This window comes from Python bivittatus, unplaced genomic scaffold (assembly GCF_059951505.1).
Source record: "Python bivittatus isolate LINGU-HERP-01145 unplaced genomic scaffold, Pbiv_v1 ctg000980_np1212, whole genome shotgun sequence".
NCBI classification, from domain to species: domain Eukaryota; kingdom Metazoa; phylum Chordata; class Lepidosauria; order Squamata; family Pythonidae; genus Python; species Python bivittatus.
In genome coordinates this window covers 36,515,205-36,533,258 of record NW_028277125.1, presented here as the reverse complement: position 1 = coordinate 36,533,258, position 18,054 = coordinate 36,515,205, and the positions used below count along the sequence as shown (strand labels likewise).

Genomic DNA, 18,054 nt, shown 5'->3' with positions numbered 1-18,054 from the left:
AAGTATGATTGCAGATTGTTTGCTCAGACAATAACATAGTTCAATCCATCCTTTTATCTCTTACATTCTTTTCTGCATTCAATTTTTATAGCCACCAATCCATCCTATTCCCCTTCCCACTATGTTCTCATTTTTTTTTCCTTTTGTCCCTAAACATCTAAATAGCATCATGGAGCTAGTAGTGAATTACTTGCTCTCTTCATTCCCTCCCAAAGTTTGTGTGTATTTGTTTATGTTAGGTGTATGTAAGAGAGAGTGTATGGGAGAGAGTAATGCCTACAGAGCTTGTGTTTAATTTGAATCTGTGAGAACCCTTCTAATTGTGCATAGATGGCAAAGTTCTGGATTCAGTTCCATAAACATATATAGGTATGGCTTTAGTTTCACTAACATGGAAAGATTTGAATCTGCATTTTTTAAGGCACTAAAAAAAAGAGTATATATAATGGCTTTGCATAATAGCCTCTTAAGGAAGTTGATATTTGGATTTTCTCTATCTCTGATTCAAATTTCTTTTGCTTTTTTTTTTTTTTTTGCATTTTGTATAATGTTGCTTAATCTGAAAAGAAATAGTATGGTGTGTATGTCTATTTTGAGTTGCTGTAATATGACTTAACCCACTAGATGGTAGTAAAAGCGTTTCTTTAGCCACCCTTCATTTTCAAGTTTTGTTATTTGAATTCATTTTCTTGCAGATTGATGGTGTCATCTCCAAAAACTCTTTACAGTGTAATAAAACTTGTCAATCATAGATGTGCCAAACAGTACTTTGTTGTAAATGGCATGTGCGTACCCCTCCCCAAAAAAGTCTATCAGTTTTTAGTTTCCATTCCATGGAAATACTGTTTTACTCTAAATAGCAGCACAGTCTGAAGCTTCATATGACCAAAAGAAAATATATTTCCTTGGACTCTCATTATGGTGTTTTTAAAGTAGATTATTGTCTATTGTAATTTCTCATGCCCCATCTGATATCTCTGGAATAAAATTAACTAGAAAAAAAAATTTTTTTTTTACAAACGCTCCATTGTTTGTATTGAAATCCTTCAGGTTTTCTCTAGATTCAAAAGTATACATTTTTAATAAAGCTTTTAGAATACATTATTATGAGCAATGAAATTGCCATTTAATCTTATCTTATTTTGCAATTTAAAAGCTGATATAAGAATGATTACCTATTAATTTATAATTTTTTCTGGAATTTTGTACAATATATTAACTAAGCATATCCTGCTTATACCATACTTTCAAAAAAATATGGTGGAGTTGAATCAGATTCTTTATTCCTTTAGAAACTGTGCAGTTGAATCCTGTGATTGAACCGCTCTCCTGGATGCTGGGCACTTGGCTGTCAGACCCACCAGGCGATGGTACCTTCCCTTCAATGAAGCCCTTTCAATACCTTGAAGAAGTACACATCTCTCACGTTGGTCAACCCATGCTGAATTTCTCGTGAGTTTTCTTTTTTTCATGTCCTTTGAGAAGAATACACCTAAAACAATCTGTGGTGAATAATCTATTGCTTTATTGACTTCCTAAACATCAATGAGGTATAGGGAAAATATTAGCTAAATAGAACACTGATCCACTAAATTTTAGAAGAAACCCCTCTTCTAAACTACAGTTTTTTTCCTAAGCCACTGCCATATAGACTTTGACTCATTTAGTTCTCTTTGTTAGCAATGCAGTTAAGCCTATCTACTTAAATATTTTGAACATTATAGGAGGCAAAATAAGCTTCCAGGTACATACCAAGAATTGTAGTGCAGAATATGAAACTTGGGTTTCCGGATATCATGTTGAACGCTTTTTTTTTTCAGAACCAAATAAGAATGGGTGGGACCAAAAGCATGGTTCACTTCTTTCTCAATCTTTCAATAATTTTCTGAAATATCAGTAATTTTCCAGGTCTTTAGAGATAGGAACTTTTAAGAGACACATGTACAAACAGAAAAGGAAACTTTGAAATTTTGGGTTTTGGTAAAATAAAAGTTTGGAAATATTGTACAGTGGATATTATTATTATTAGGTTTGAAACATTGCAGAAAAGGTTGAAAATACATTCACTAGTATATTGTGTGTACAAACATTTTTTAGTAATTCCAACTCGGTATTCAATTATGTTCTCTATTTTTTTTTCTTTTACTCATAATTGTATAGGTCAAAATCTAATTTATAGCCCTGAAAAAGTGACCTGGGGTGTGTGCTGTGGACTATATTCTGCCATGTGACAATCCTGCTTGTAATGAGACTTTCTGCGGAGTTGCCCAGCTGAAATATGGATTTTGAATTATTGGAAACATTTTAACTCTTGTGGACTAGCTTGAGGGAGTTGTTGGATTTTTAGATTGTTTGCACAGCTTTTTAAGAACCATCTAAGCTAGACATGAGCAACTAACCTTGCTTTGTGTAGCTTGGAAGTATTAAAGTACAGGAAACTATTCTGTCACATCATGCATGTGGGAGAGGGAACAAGAAGGTTATGTGGGAAAGCATGGTTTTCTGCCTACATCACTTTTGGATCAGTTGTGTAGAAATAGCACTTTCTACTAATATTAACATTTAAGAACTGATTAAGATGATCAACAATGTTTTTAATGAACAATAATTTGGGACATTTTGTGCATACGGGGGAAAAAAAGCAACCATCCCACTACTTTCAAATATCTGTCTCTGAATTTCTGTAATGTTGCATGTCAGATATTCTGACAGTTATCTAATGACATTGGCAAATGATTTGCTGAAAGGAAATTGTAAAAATGACCCAAAATTCTAGCAGGAAGAAGTATCTCCGTCTTGCTTCAGTTATCTTGAGACAAGAATATATATTTCTTTAAATTTTTGTACTGCTTAAATAGTACTTCAGGTTTTCTACTTAAAGAGAGTGTATGAGAATGCCATTCACATTCCTTTCATGCAAATGATATTGGGGGAAATGGCTCAATAAATTCTGATTTATGTGGATTTGTTAACAGAAGCATGCAGATCGTATTGTTTTTTTTTATCCCAACAGTTTCAATGCCTTCCATCCAGACACCAAGAAACCAATGCATCGAGAATGTGGATTTATCCGCATCCAACCCGACACTAACAAGGTGGCCTTCATTAGTGCTCAGAACACAGGTATTAATCTTATTGCATTAGTTGTTTTTAATCCCAGTTTTGAACTTGATTTCTCTGAAAGCACTTAGAAAATATTCTGCTGTCTATGTTTTTGTTCTCATAAACAACTAGTTTGGAGGTGTAGTTGTTACAGTTTTTTGAATTATATGGATATTAATTTTTTTTTTTTAATGTAGGTTTGGTAGAGGTAGAAGAGGGAGAGGTAAATGGGCAAGAGCTTTCTATAGCTTCCCACTCAGTAGCAAGGATCTCTTTTGCCAAGAAACCCCACGTAGAGCAAGTGAGTATGCTTAATTGTAATTTAGTTGATGAATATGTATTCAGCATCCTATTGCCAGCCCAAACAATATACCTCTGCTAGTACATTCCCCAGGAACTCTTATATTTTTGGTCAACTCAGTCCTATATGTTTGTAATAATTTATAAGTAAGAGTGCTATTCTTGGGAGCAGCACAAGGCAATTCCAATTTTCTATAAAACCAAGCTGTTCTTAACTACAGGATACAAGAGGTGATTCAAAAGAGATTTATAATGAACCTTTGGAATTTCTGAGGAACCTAGTTCATGACATTCACCATGCATTGTATTCAGGAAACTCAGAAATCAGAACCAAAAGAACCTGATATGGGATTGTAGCAACAGTACCGAAGGGTTGTGAATTCACCATAGAAAGTCTAAAGAGAGAGGTCTGTACGCTATTTGGACAAAGTGATGTGAGAATCAGTTGCCTCATTTAGGTAACTGTTTTGACCCTTTTATGCTACAGAAAAATGTTTATTTATCTATACAACTGAGCCACAACTAATTTTTTTAGTTGATTGTCAAAGTAAGTAGTCTGATTTCAATCAGACTGTTTCATGATCTATCTTGCCGGTGATACTCTTGACTTATACCAAATGGCTCTGGGTGGGTGGGCCAGAAAACTCTGAGCTGCCATATCACTATTGCATATGCTCTAAGTCACAAGGCCCTAGCTATGTTACTGCTGTGGAAAATGACTAGTTATTTTGTAAACATTTGGGTTTTAATTGAATCATCATAGATCACATTTCTAATATTTTATAACCATTTGTCCCTTCCATTTAGTTTTTCATCCCTGCCAGCTAAGTGAAAATGAAAATAATGAAATGGACTCTAGGGTTAGGGTTAAACAGTGCCAATTAATGGACACTTGCAGCTAATTCTACCAGCAGTAGCATCTCCCTGATGCAAAGATTTCTCAGTGCTACTATAGCACTTAAAACTCTTCAAATAGTAATTTTATTCACAGGCCTGCATCACTGCTAGCTTTTTCATCTGGTCCAGTCATCTAGAAAGAGCCTGTTCAAAATCCTCCTTCCTCTCTATAGTAACCTCCACTTTGTGGACTATTCTTTCTCCCAGAAGTATATGCAGTGGCCACTTCATAGTAATCCCTTAAAGACGTTGAATCTATTATTTCAGCATGCTTCATTGTTGTGAGTGTCTTTTTATTTGATCTCTGATATAGATTTTGATTTAAGTTTTGTTGCTATGCTTTCTTTTATTCTGATGCTGTACATTACCCAGACTCCTTTGGGATTAGAGTGGTTATAGGTACTGAAAATTAATTAAGCTATGGCTAAAGTTATATATTGAGAGTCAACAAGACTAACGCTCTTCTCTCAGTAATATTTGTGTTCTTTCAGAATCAGGCTTCTTTGTTTTTGTGACAGTCTTTGGGTGAAGCAGCTGGAAAGAGGGAAAACCAAGTTCATTACTGTTGTATTTTAAAGTTAATTAGAGGTGCAAATATGGAGGCATGTAGACTCAATATATTATTCCCTGAAAGTAGAGTATCCATGGACTTTCCTTCTGACCTAATCTCTGTCCAATTTATGTTCTCAGATTGAATGAAAATTAGATTCACTTGGACTTCTTCAGAGAGTATATTTGATTTCTTTTAAGAACAAAAGGGTGGGTCCACAGGAGTTTTGTCCTTGTTTCAGGACTGGTAGAGCAGAGGTTCCTCTGTATTGTTTTTTGGAGATTCTGATTCAGATGCTGGAATTTTGCATATCCCCAAACCACACTGCTTTCCACTGGCTGGCTGATAGCAACTTGCTCTTCTTGCTCTTGCATCTTCATTCTTCCACATTTTTTAATTAATTTATTTCTGATAGTATAATACTTCGCTCAGCTGTTGACCCCTCATATTCAGTTTTCCATTCAAACCAATTTGTAGTTGATTTACAACCCAGCCATTGCTTTCAACTTTTTAATTGGCTCTTAATAGTTCATTGGCCCTAAGATGGCACATACCATTATTTTATAGCAGGGATCTACAGATCTTGCATTCAAACTTAACTGTTCATTGATTATGGAGATAAGAAAGAAGATGGATTCAAGAATATATAGTCTTAATTTTCTTAGGAAGTAATTGCTTTGTTCAGTTGGATTTAAGCAGACTAGATATATGCTTTAAAATACTACTAAAAAAAGGATCCAACAGAATGATTTAATGATTGTATAAATCCAAATATTTTCAATCACAAAAAGGATAGGAATTGTTTTTCCAGTTGTAATTATTCAGTCTTTCTCTCATTATCTATTTTACCTATGTTTTGTGAGGATTACTCAATCCTTTATTACAGTTTTTGAGCCAGAAAATGCAATATAGACCAAATGTGTATATAGAGAAACACATATACCTAAATCTATACATATGAATAAAAAGTAAATGTAAAATACAGGACTGTTATAAAGAAAACACTGCAAATAAAACAAATAGTACAAATAATAGTGGCAATCACCAAGATCAGCACTAATCACTAGTTGTAAATTGGAGGAATAGAATATATAGAGGCACAGAATTTAGCAACCTCGGAAGATACATCAGAGTCCTGGTCAGACAGAAGCAATGACAAATAAGCATCATACTCTCTGCCAGAATATTTCTGTAGAATGGGATAGATGAATGTCATCAGAAATTCCCTGTAAAGAAAAAAACATGGTGCAGAGACTCCTTAGAACCATCCCCACATGGGCACTGCGCTGCTGAAGAGGGATATTTATAACACCCCCACAGGATTGAGAAGGGTAGTGTGTCCAACTTGGTCAAGGTGAATCCATGGACTGTGGGATTGAATACTAGACTTAGACTGATTTGGAAATCACTATCCCAGATACTCTGCTTAAGATGACTCTTGGCATTTTCAAACCCTAATGGCAGAGGCTCTCCAAAGAAAGTCCTAGAGACTGAAGTTTGCTTTAAGCTCTTGTTATCCAAGTTGATTTAAAATGGTCTCTGAGAACCAATGGGGCCACAAGGAAAAAATAATAATTTTAACTAGCAATTAATGTGATAATACCAGGCTCTGGCACTCACGGAAACCAAACCTATCTCTAGCTGTAAGCAGCATTCTTGATGCAGCTTGGAACTGCAAAGATAGCTTTTATAAACTTGGACTGGATAGCTTCCAGGGTATTAAGTTTTGTAAAAATACAAATCTGAACCCCATAAAGAAGGTGTGAAATAATCTTAGCAAGAAGGACCTTGTAGGCTGTGTGAATAAAATGTACTCTCTCTGAATGGAAAAATCTCCAGATATCTGAAGAGCTACATTGAGCAACAGTGACCCGTCAAGATAAATGTGTACTCCAGGATAGGGAAATCTGGATCTGAACCCAGGGTGGAGCCAAAATAGCAACCCAGCAACACATGTTTTTCTACACTCCCACTCCTTTTAATTTTATATAATTCTTAAATAGCATATTTTAGCTACTTTTGTGTTTTTTTAGTTAGTTTTAGTTTAGTTTAAGTATACTAGGTTATTGTAGATTTTATTAGATTTTTACTGGACTTATTAGACTATTTTAAATATACTCACAACTTTTTATGGCAAGACGATCATGGAGGCAAAAGGTGCAAGCAAAAGAGTCTGTGTGGATCTGAACAACATGGGAAAAAGAAAGAAATGGCATGGCATCAGTCCGGGATCTCTCTTCTCATCAAAGTCTGCCAAAGAACCAAAGATAGAAGACCATTTTATACAAAAGGAATCTGTAAGTAAAACAAATTTCCCTCCCACCTCCAACAAATCTGCAGCCCTTGAATCACTTTAATGGGACTTTCAAACAGAACTGGAAAAATAACAATTGTTAGATCTCTCACTATCTGTCAGGGAAGAGCTAAATGAAAATTTGGATTCCATCCCAGTCTCCCATTGTATGTCTCCAGTACAACTTGCTAGCTCACCTGCTAACTTCAAGGAAAATAAAAATAAGTTTAAAAATAAAATACAAAATCAGAATTTGGAGAAGCTCCCGTGGGAAAATTCAACAGAGTTTATGGTAAAGCAATGTTCTTACAGCACAAACTGCTATCTTGTCATTTGAGCAGCTGTTGGCTATAAAATATGACCTAGTCTCGCTGAAAATTTTTTTTGAGGCTTTTGTTCAAAAATACGAAGCCGGACCTGCTACTTCCAATAAGGCTTATGCAGAAGCCTCAGCAAAGAAATACATTCCCGGCATGTGTTCTGATACAGGGCAAATCATTAAAATAAAACAAACTGACAAAATTATGCAATAGTCAGATGATTGTATTAATAAATCCTTACTCTTGGCAAGGTAAAGAGTAGTGACCTTATACATACTAACACCCCTCTGGATACAAAAGAGGCAATTTCCTGCAAGCTAAACCATTCACTTCAGACACAACAGATTGCTCTCTGTATCTCCCTGAACACTCTCAATACTGGACGCGGGGATTCTTAGGAGAGCAGTTGGAATCTCCCAAGGGCAACTTCTTCACTGTCAGTACAGACAGATCTGTGCCGTTGAATGGCTTCCAACTGTTCAAAACCAAAAATGGATTTTGCTATCTTTTAATCAGTCTACTATCTCACTAATGCTATTTAAGATGAGACCATACTTAGCATCATTTCAAATTTTCCCCATTAGAGTCTTTCGCAATGTAAAAGTTCATTCTTCATCCAGCTTTGCCTCATCTAGACTTTGTACCTGCTCCAAAACTTTAACAGATGTCAGCAAGCCTTCCTCTCCCCATCATATGGCCTTGAAAAAGCAAGGCAGTGGAAGTCAGCCATTCCTACTAAATGAAGATGTGTCAGATCCAGCTGAAACTGGCCTTATCAGTGCCTTTGGTTCTCTGCCCAGGAATGAACAACGTAATATAAGCTGGAAACTATAATAATAAGCAGAGCCACTTATTAACCTTGTGTCTCCAAACACTAATACCAATTGCCATTCTTCGGTGGATAATGGAATGATTGGAAATCTCCAAATATTATTTGTTCCTGTCCTTATGGGATGAATGGGGAGCCTGCTGGAAAGTGCCAGACCTTGTTAACTATTGAGGAGAAAGTATTCTCTATACCATAGACAAATGGTGAACAATGCTCTTTGGATCTCTACATGATGACCTTTTATTACACCCCTTGGGGCCTACTAGTCTTCTTCCCCAAAATTTAGATCTGGATACTGCTACCGCAAGCTCTAAAATCATCTAACTGGAAGTTACCCCCCAAACCCAGGTGATGTTACAACAGACAATGCTAGATGAAACTTCAACTCTGCCCCCGTTCCAGATATCAGAGGGTGTAGAGCATATCTCAAATACCCTCATACCTGTACTGATTAAAAACTCAGTATGTCCATCTAATTTACTGATAGTCCCCTTAGACTCCGAATGACTCTATCTTACAGAAAGAGGCATCTCTATCCTCTCCTGGAATGTTGCAGGCTGGAAAGCAAAGATGTCAGATGTTTCATTCATGGAATATATTTCTTCCTTTGATATTCTTTTGTTTCAAGAAACATGGGCTACACAGGATTTATCAATACCTGGATATATTCCCTTTTATTTTGAATGCAGTACCCAGTACAAAAAAGGGCAGACCATCAGGTGGCCTAAGTTCTATGGTTTCTATTAAACTTAATGTCCCAGTATTTATGCTGGAGTCTTGCTCAAATGTAGCTCTACCCCTCCTACTCAGATTTAAACTCTATGCTGTCTTACTTGTTAATCTATATTTCCCCCCAGTTTGTGGGCATAGGGAAATAAATAATTTATGGGATCAATTTGATACTTACATAAATTTGCTATTATATCAATACCCAGACTCTATAATTATAATAGCCGGTGGCTTTAATGCACGTATTGGCCAATCTGATGCCTCCCTGCAAACTTATTTTAAATGACCGGTGACCCCTAAAACTGATGTGGGCTACTTATCAGCCAGACAGTCTAAAGACCAAAACTGTAATATTGCAGGATTCCATTTGGCTCAATTTATGGACAGTTTAGATCTAATTATACTTAATGGCACTGTCAGGGTGACATAAAAGGGGAGTTTACATTCTGGCACCCTGCCAGGGCCGACTAAAACAAATCTTGAATCATTAGAAGTAGCCTACTGCTCCATTCATATAACAACAAAGGGGTGAGTACAGAACAAATGGTCTCAAGGTCTGGCTAAAGTTATGTCTGGGCTTTTGACTTCAGAATCCCTGCTTCAAATGCATATCCAGATTTGCTCAGCTGATTCATATGAACAAGTAATGTCACTGTATCAGTCAATTATTACTAATCTCTAAGTCTCCCTGATAAGATTTTCAACAGCTAATGGTGTTTGTGCACATAAAAGGTCCAAATGATAATGATTACATTAAGGCTAAAAAGTTTCTCTTAAATGCAATAACTTCCTTTTGCCAGGAAAATTCATTCAGTGCTTCTAAATTACTTAAGATTAAAAAAAAATTATAAAGATCTTTTGAAGATAAAGAAACGGCAGGCTACAAGAGAAAATGGGAGGAATTTGTTATTTTATTTATCCATTTGTTATTTTATTTAATTGTTGTATGCCACCCAGAGTCACTTTGTGTGAGATGGGTGGCTATATAAATGTGATAAATAAATCAATAAATTTAATTTAATTTCAGCAACAAAACTTAGGAAATCCACTTGGTTCTGGCGCTTAATTAATCAGTCCCTTACAGATAGATGTTTTGGTCCTATCACACAAATATCTGCAGATAAATGGGAGGATCACTGCTATAACATCTTTAAAAGGGAATCTGCTGTAATCTCAAATGTGATTCCCTCTTATAGTGACCTCCTGAATTGGCCGCCATTGTCCATACCTGAGGTTAAAGATCTTATTGCCCAATTAAAACCAGGTAAAGCATCTGGAGGTATTTTATCTCCCCAGAATTAATAAGGGAAAATAAAGATTGATGGGCCCTAGTTTTGGCCACCTTGTTCACACACGTGAACGACACTGGACAATTTCCATCTGATTGGAATCAGACCATTGTTGTACCATTATATGAAAATAAAGGAAATATATTTGTAGGGTCAAATATATTATACAAATTATAAGCCTATTAGTTTATTAAATGCAATATATAAACTTTATGCAGATTTTTATATGTAAAATTAGTGGATTGGGTACAAAATGAAAATACCATTGCTGAAGAACAGGCCAGATTTAGAGAGGAACGATCAACATTAGTTCATTGTTTGGTTCTCCACCGTTTGGCAGAAAAATATTCTGTGCCCCCTCCTTGCTCTCTTTTTGCAAACTTTGTTGATTTTGAGTCAGCTTTTGATCTAATACCAAGGGAGAGACTGTGGGACAGTCTGAGACATTCCATTATTGATAAAAGGCTGCTCGTGCTTATTCAGTCACTGCATTCAAACCCCTCCCTGAAAATTAGATGTACCCCTTGGGGACATTTATCTAAAGCAGTCCCAACTTATAGAGGTATAAGACAAGGTTGCATATTAGCTCCATTACTTTTCAATTTATATCTAAATGCAATAATTCAAGCATTTGCTGTTTTAGCCTATCATCCACCTATTTTGGCTGATCGTATGATTCCAGCGCTACTCTATGCAATGATGTAGTTATTATGTCTACTTCACAGGTTGGAATGAGAAATCACTTCGGTCACTACCTTTATTTTGTACAGAACAAAAACTATCAAATTATCAGAAAACCAAAGTCTTAGTTTTTGCCCGATACTGTCATAAAATTCAAAAATGGCAAATAAATGGAACTCAAATTGAAATATCTCGGAGTGCAGTTCCGTGCTTCCTTATCCTGGAATGCTCTTTTTTTTTAACTGGGTAAATGTTGGACCACATACCTCTACAGCTATTGTAAGATTTTACCATTCAAAAGGAATCCATTATATCCCCGCAGCTTGCAAGGTCTTTCAAGCTAAGGTAGTCCCTCAGCTTCTGTATAGCTCCCAAATCTGCTCTTTTGCAAAGCTTAATATTATTGAAACCATTCAAATACATTTATTAGAGCCATATTGATGGTTCCAAAAAGTATCAAAAATGCCATCTTGTGTGCAGAAACAGGCATAGTTTCAGTGGATGCTAGAGCATGGTTTCTTCTTCTTACCTTCTGGCTAAAGTTAATTCTACTTCCAATAGGTTTGGTCCCATTAGTATTTAGAGATTGTTTTAAATCATCATGGCTTTAAAAAGCCCTGGATAAAGTCAGTTGCTGGGCTTTTCTATGAAAAGTCTGTGCTCACTGGGTTTTGATAATGCTAGAACCGCCCTTAAGCAATGAATTTGGGATATAGATCTCCAGACAAATTTAGTAAGGTGTTATACCCCAGTATTTATCATTTTCTTCCAAAAAGGTTCATTCCAGCCTCCTATTTATCATCCATTACAATATTGAAATTTCATAAGGCCTTCACCTTAGCCAGGTTGGATGCTTTGCCCTCAGCAGTCCTTTTTGGATGTTTTAAGGGTACTCCTATGCACCTTTGGTTATAGCTCAATAGAAACTCTAAGCCAGATGCTACTATACTGTTCGCTATATAAGGATTGACATCAGATATGTTTGATCTTGAAGAAATTTCCAGGTAGGGAGTGTGATTTCTATTTAATGTTACTTCTTTTGGACAAGGATTCAAAAATATCTTCCCAAGTTGCCCAGTTTTGTGCTACTATCTGTAAAATATGCCACACCATTACTTAGGTTTAGAATTTCTTATAATAGTATTTTATTTTGATTTATTTTAATATCTCTGTTCTTAATTATTTTTAGATCCTATTATACCTGTGTGTGTGTGTCTGTGTGTGTGTGTTCTTTTATTAAATGTTTTGATTGTATCTGGCCTTAGGTCTGTAATAAAATTGATTTAATTTGGTTTGATCTGAACCCCAAGGTATTTATAAGTACATACTTGCTTTATATGTTCATTTATGCATTCTATAGTAGTGTTGTGCAAAAATGAACACTTTAGTTTTTGTATAATTTATTACAAGCTGTTCTTTTAGGCAAAAGGAAGCCAATGCCCTCAGTGCCCTTCTCATTCCCACCTGGGAGACAGACAACATTACTATATTGCCTGCTTATAACAAAGCTGGAATTACACAATCTGCAAATATTGGAGAATGATGAACAGATGTGAGAATCTGAATTACTGATTTAATATACAGATTGAAAAGTAAGGGGCTAGAATACTCTCTTGCCTCTAGGTGATAACTCTAGAAAGATGCCCCCATAATTACTGAGATGATGCATACAAGCTGCTTCCAATATCTATGTAATAATAGTGAATTTCAGCCAAAAAACAGTCCATCTGGAAATTAGAAATGAATAGCCAATGTGATGTAGCGATTAAGGTGCTGGACTAGGAGCCAGATCCCCAAGTTCTAGTCTTCCCTTAGGCATGGAAGTTGGCTGGGTGACTTTGGGCCAGTCTCTCTCAGGCCTAGATTGGGAAGTCAAAAAACATCTATCTACCAACCTGCACTGGGCCAGCCTGGTAGATTGTGGTCCATAAGCTTCACTGAAAAGGCCTTCATCTTGCAGTGGATTGATTCGGGATAAGAATAAGAAGAACAGATCACAAATACATGTTATTGCAGTAGGTTGTCTTTTTTCATAATACATATCTCAAAATATTTGGTCCATTAATGGACCATAACAGATATTGGTCTATTAATGTTAATGCTGTGTAATTTTTCTAATTTGATTTGTACCAGGCAAATTGTTTTTAAAGTTATTTTGAACACTTGCCTCGAGAGAACAATTTTTGGCAGAATTTCTCGGACAGGGTTTTTGCAATCCCAGGTGTTTCATTTCCATTCTAAAGGTAACTATGGCAAAAGGGCAAAGGGCACTAACAGATTCAAAACATAGATGAAGAACAGCATTCTTTTTTAGAAACAATTTGAAGAACATTGCAGTGGGCCAGTTGCTGCGTGATAATGAACTCTTTGATGTAATGTCCTGTGAATTCCAAAGCTACTTAATTGTAAACTATTCTTTGCTACCTTTCATTTAAGAATTACTCTCTATTAGGTTTTTCTTCATTACTTGGATTTCTTGTTTAATTGTGGTTTGACAAATTAGAAACAAATGTAAGTTTCACACAAGGCATATGCTAAGCAAAGAGATCACCGTGATTTATTGGCAGATTTGTGTCCTTTTACTATTTGATATATCTATTTTTTTCTCAATTCTGTTAGAACTCTGAGTTGTATCTCTTTTTTTAGATTTTTTTTTATCCTGCCTTTATTATTTTTATAAATAACTCAAGGTGGCAAACATACCTAATATTTATTCCTCGTCCTGTTTTCCCCACAACAACCCTGTGAGGTGAGTTGGGCTGAGAGAGAGTGACTGTCCCAAAGTCACCCATCTGGCCTTCATGCCTTAAGGTTGGACTAGAACTCACAGTCTCCTGGATTCTAGCCTGGTACCTTAACCCACTAGACCAAACTAGCTCTCCTTATTTTATTCTATTATTATTATTATTTTATTATTATTATGTTGGTGGTGGTGGTGGTGATGGTCGCACAATCAGCCACATGTTTAGACTGGATTTGGCATTTGTATCCACCTATCGAGTCCCTCCCAAGGACCTGGGATAGTCAGATGTTGTTTGATGGTGTTAAAGGTATTGTCACAGGATATAAGCTGTTCCAAGTAAAGCTGCCTTTTGCAATTGACTGATGGTAACTTTGTCAATACCAATGGTCTTCAAGTGGTGCTCCAGATTTTGGGATTGCACCTAAGGCACCTATATCAATTGGTACTATCTTTGCTTTCTTTTGCCACACTTGTTCTATTTCTATTTGCAGGTCTTTATATTTTGTGATTTTCTCCAATTCTTTCTCTTCTCTTCTGCTGTCTCCAGGGATTGCAATGTCCACTATCCAGACTTTTTTGTCTTTCTTACCAACAGTTGTTAAATCTGGGGTGTTGTGTGGCAGGTGCCTGTCTGTTTGAATTCTAAAGTCCCAGAGCACTTTAGTTTCTTCATTTTCTATTACTTTGTCTCTTTTGTGATCCCAGTAGTTCTTGCTTGCAGACAAATGGTATTTCTTGCAGATATTCCAATGCACCATTGTTGCTACTTTGTCATGCCATTCTTTGTAGTCAGTCTGTGTGATCTTCTTGCAGTAGCTAACTAGGCAGTCCACTGCTTTTTTAGCTTCTTTGCAGTTTTTTTAGCGGCATTTGCAGTCTGTTGCTGTCTTCTCAATTCCGGCTTTGTATGCATTTGTTCTTAAGTTGGTCTTGTGCAGCCAGAATTAGCCCCTCTGTCTCTTTCTTCAACTTTCCTACTCTTAGCCATTGCAGGTCTTGTTGTCTGTTTTGCCTGCTAGGTTTTTTGTGTACTGCCCATGTAATAGTTTGCCTTGCCATGTCTCTTTTCTATTCTTCATTTGGTCTTTCTTGTAGGCCAGTTTGGGCTCTTTGGTATTCAGTAAGCCTTCATAGTGTACTAGCTTCAGTGCATCTTCTTCACTGTCCTTCAGATATTCTTCCAATGCCCTTTTTTCTTCTTCAACTGTCTGGTGTACTTGTAACATTCCATGCCCACCTATGCTCCTTGGTAAGTAGAGTTTGTCAACGTCACTGTGTGGATGAAGGGCATGATTCATTGTCATTATTTTTCTGGTCTTCCTTTCCAGGGCTTTTAGTTCAGCTTGAGTCCAGTCCACTATTCCAGCCATATATCTAATGACTGGAATTGTTCAGGTGTTAATCGTCTTGATGGTATTTCCACCACTGAGTTTGGACTTTAAGATCTTATTCACTCTTCTGATGTATTCACTACTAACCTCCTTCTTGACTTCAGGCTTGATATTGTCAGCCTGAAGGATGCCCAGGTATTTGTAGTGATCTTCTTCATCCAGATTCTTGATGTTATTTCCATCGGGCATCTTGATTCTTTCAGTATTCACTATTTTTCTCCCATTGATAGTAACTGTGGCACATTTGTCCAGTCCAAACTCCATTGTAGTATCTTGGCTGTATATTTGGACAGTGTTGAGCAGCAATTCCATTTCAGATGTTTTTTCCCCATACAGCTTCAGATCATCCATGTAAAGGAGGTGGGATAACCTGGCAGATGTTTTTGATGTTTGATAGCTATGGCCTGACTTGTTCAGTATTGTTGACGGAGGAATCAATGCAATGACAAACAGTAGTGGTGATAGTGAATATCCTTGAGAGATTCCTCTCTTGATGTTAACCTCTCCCAGTCTATCACCATTAACCAGCAACTGTGTCTTCCATTGTACCATTGATCTTTGCACAAAGCTTCTGATGTTTCTACTGACTCCTGTTATTTCTCGGCACTTGATTATCCAGTCATGTGGCAAGGAGTCAAATGCCTTCTTGTTATCAATCCAAGCTACATTCAATTTGGTCTTCCTTCTCTTACAGTTTTCCAAAATCATCTTGTCAGTTAGGGTCTGATCTTGTGTACCTCTGCTGTTTGGGTGGTTTCCTTTCTGCTCAGATGGAAAGAGCTTGTTTTCAACTAGATTCTGTTGGACTGCATCAGCTACCACACCAGTTAGGAATTTGAAAGTTGTTGGCAAGCAGGTAATTGCCCTGTAGTTGCCTGGTGCTGTCCCTTTTGCTGGACCTTTCATTATCAGGTAGGTTTTGCCAGATGTTAACCAATCTTCAATCTCACCTCCTTGCAGTATGTTGTTAAACTTGTTGGCAGTGAGTGGGTGCAGACCAGTCAGATGTTTCAACCAAAACCATGCAGTTCATCTTCACCTGGTGCTGACTGATTCTTGATCTTCCTTGCCCTATTCTCCACCATTTCTGCTGTTATTACAAGTTCTTTCATTTCAGCTTTTTTTTTATTCTTATCTACCTCCTTTATCCAAGCTGCATTCTTGTTGTATTTCTTTGGGTTGTCCCATAGCTGCGCTCAGAACTGCAGGGTTTTTTTGGGGGGTGGGGAGTCAGTTGTTGACTAGTTCATTGCAATCTCTCTATTGATGGTGGTGATGATGATGACGGTAAGGATTGTGTCTTATCTAAGGATACACATTAGTCTGTGCTTTCTGTGTTACACACTTGAATTCTGCTTTGTGTTCAGAAGTCTTCTGAAAAAGTTTTTCCTTCTTCTTTGCATGCCAAATATTTCTGTTCCCCCACAATAACTCTGTATTTTGAAAAAATTAAATTAAAAATTAAATTTAAAATAAGCCTCAATATTCTGCTTGGAATTTTGCAAGGATTTGAGGCATGCATACTAGTACTTGGGGAACATCCTTATTTGTTTATGTCCTTTCATCTTAATTTGTTTTGCTGTTTTCTTGAATTCTAAACAAAATTCAATAATACATAATGTCCTTTCTATTTTCTTTTTAGATTACTAGAAAATTCAGGCTCAATTCTGAGGGAAAACTAGAACAGACAGTCTCCATGTCAACTACTACACAACCAATGACTCAGCACCTTCACATTACATACAAGAAAGTGATTCCTTAAAAAGGAGGATTTGTTTTACCGACATATGGTGGCCAAGAAAAAAACATTGCATGGAGAGAACAGAAGTAGCTTGGAAGCAAAATATAATGACTTTGCATCTTCACAACCCAATTCATAATCAAGAGTAGAAACTGCAGTTGCTGAAGGATTTTATTCTGAAGTTTCTGTAATGGTAGTCTTATAAAACCAAACAAATCTAAAGCCAATAAAAAAGCGTTTATTTTTAAAGATATGACTTGGAGTGGCGTTCTGTTGTTTTAGAAATACTTCCAAAGGCATGTATTAAAGCTTCAAAAATGTATTCTTTACGAAAAAATGAAAATTAAAGAGATTTCAGTCTTGGAGTTTTCTTTGGATACAATTAGTGATTTGCAAATAAAATATTGTATGCAAAAGAACAGATTGTAGATGACTCTACTCCAATGCAGCCCAAAGTTTGAATCTGTTAATAAGTATGATAGTAGTATAGTAGAAGGGCTACTATGTGCTTAATGCTAAATGACCAGTGATGAATCTGTAGTTCGTGTCCAAATGCAGCCTGTGAATCCTTTGCATCTATACCTTGAAACCCATATGGAAGCCCCCATTTCCCAAAACTCAACCCACAACAGAAGACACTAATCATAAATGAAATGGAAGGGAGATGCTGGAACCCTTATTTAAGAATGAACAGCTGAATCATTCATTTCCTACTTCTACTTCCCTATTTCTAAAAATTTATAGTTTTGAGTTTTTGGTTGAGTCAATTTTCCTTTTCTGAGTTCTTCAAACACCAAACCACTTTTAAAATGGTTTTGAAAAGGCAGCTGGTATTGGATCAGTGTTTACAAATGGTAACACACTGGATGAGGGCAAATAGACCCAGGAAGTTAAACATTCACTGGTTGGGCAGGTTGCAAAACCAGGGATTGGCTTTTTTCCTGGTGCTGGAAAGATGGCATTCCCCTCTAGGGCCAAGTTTGGGGAGCTCTAGGAAGCCAAATTATCACTGGAGATGCATATGATCTCAGTGGTTGGAGCACTTATGCACAGCTTTGGCTGGCAAGTCTTTGCCAGTGAAAATAATCTGATCTAGGTAGTATATGTTACAAAAGTCCAGAGATTACAGCTGGTGCAGAATGTTATGGCTCGAAGCAGATGTGGGCTCAGAAAACAGGAGCATGTTACT

The 18,054-nt window shown here is 36.6% G+C and overlaps 1 protein-coding gene and 1 long non-coding RNA gene across 4 annotated transcripts in view; one reads left to right on the top strand and one right to left on the bottom strand.

Moving 5' to 3' along the window:
* THAP4 (THAP domain containing 4) overlaps positions 1-17,121 on the top strand; it is a 30,459-nt gene extending 13,338 nt beyond the window's left edge. Inside the window, exons 3-7 of one of the 3 annotated variants that reach the window (XM_007440445.4) lie at positions 1,293-1,452; positions 3,014-3,123; positions 3,300-3,403; positions 6,988-7,146; positions 16,767-17,121. In XM_007440445.4, coding sequence (XP_007440507.1) covers positions 1,293-1,452; positions 3,014-3,123; positions 3,300-3,403; positions 6,988-7,146; positions 16,767-16,886 — 653 coding nt within the window. In that variant the 3' untranslated portion in view covers positions 16,887-17,121. The remainder of the gene's footprint in view (positions 1-1,292; positions 1,453-3,013; positions 3,124-3,299; positions 3,404-6,987; positions 7,147-16,766) is intronic. The other 2 variants (XM_007440446.4, XM_007440447.3) reach the window with 2 other exon arrangements.
* LOC112542228 (uncharacterized) lies at positions 5,031-13,217 on the bottom strand. Its single transcript, XR_003086050.2, has 3 exons — positions 12,886-13,217; positions 6,972-7,099; positions 5,031-6,075 (listed from the first exon to the last, which is right to left on the bottom strand). It is a non-coding gene; the product is annotated as an uncharacterized LOC112542228 (long non-coding RNA).
* Positions 17,122-18,054: the final 933 nt, after the last annotated feature.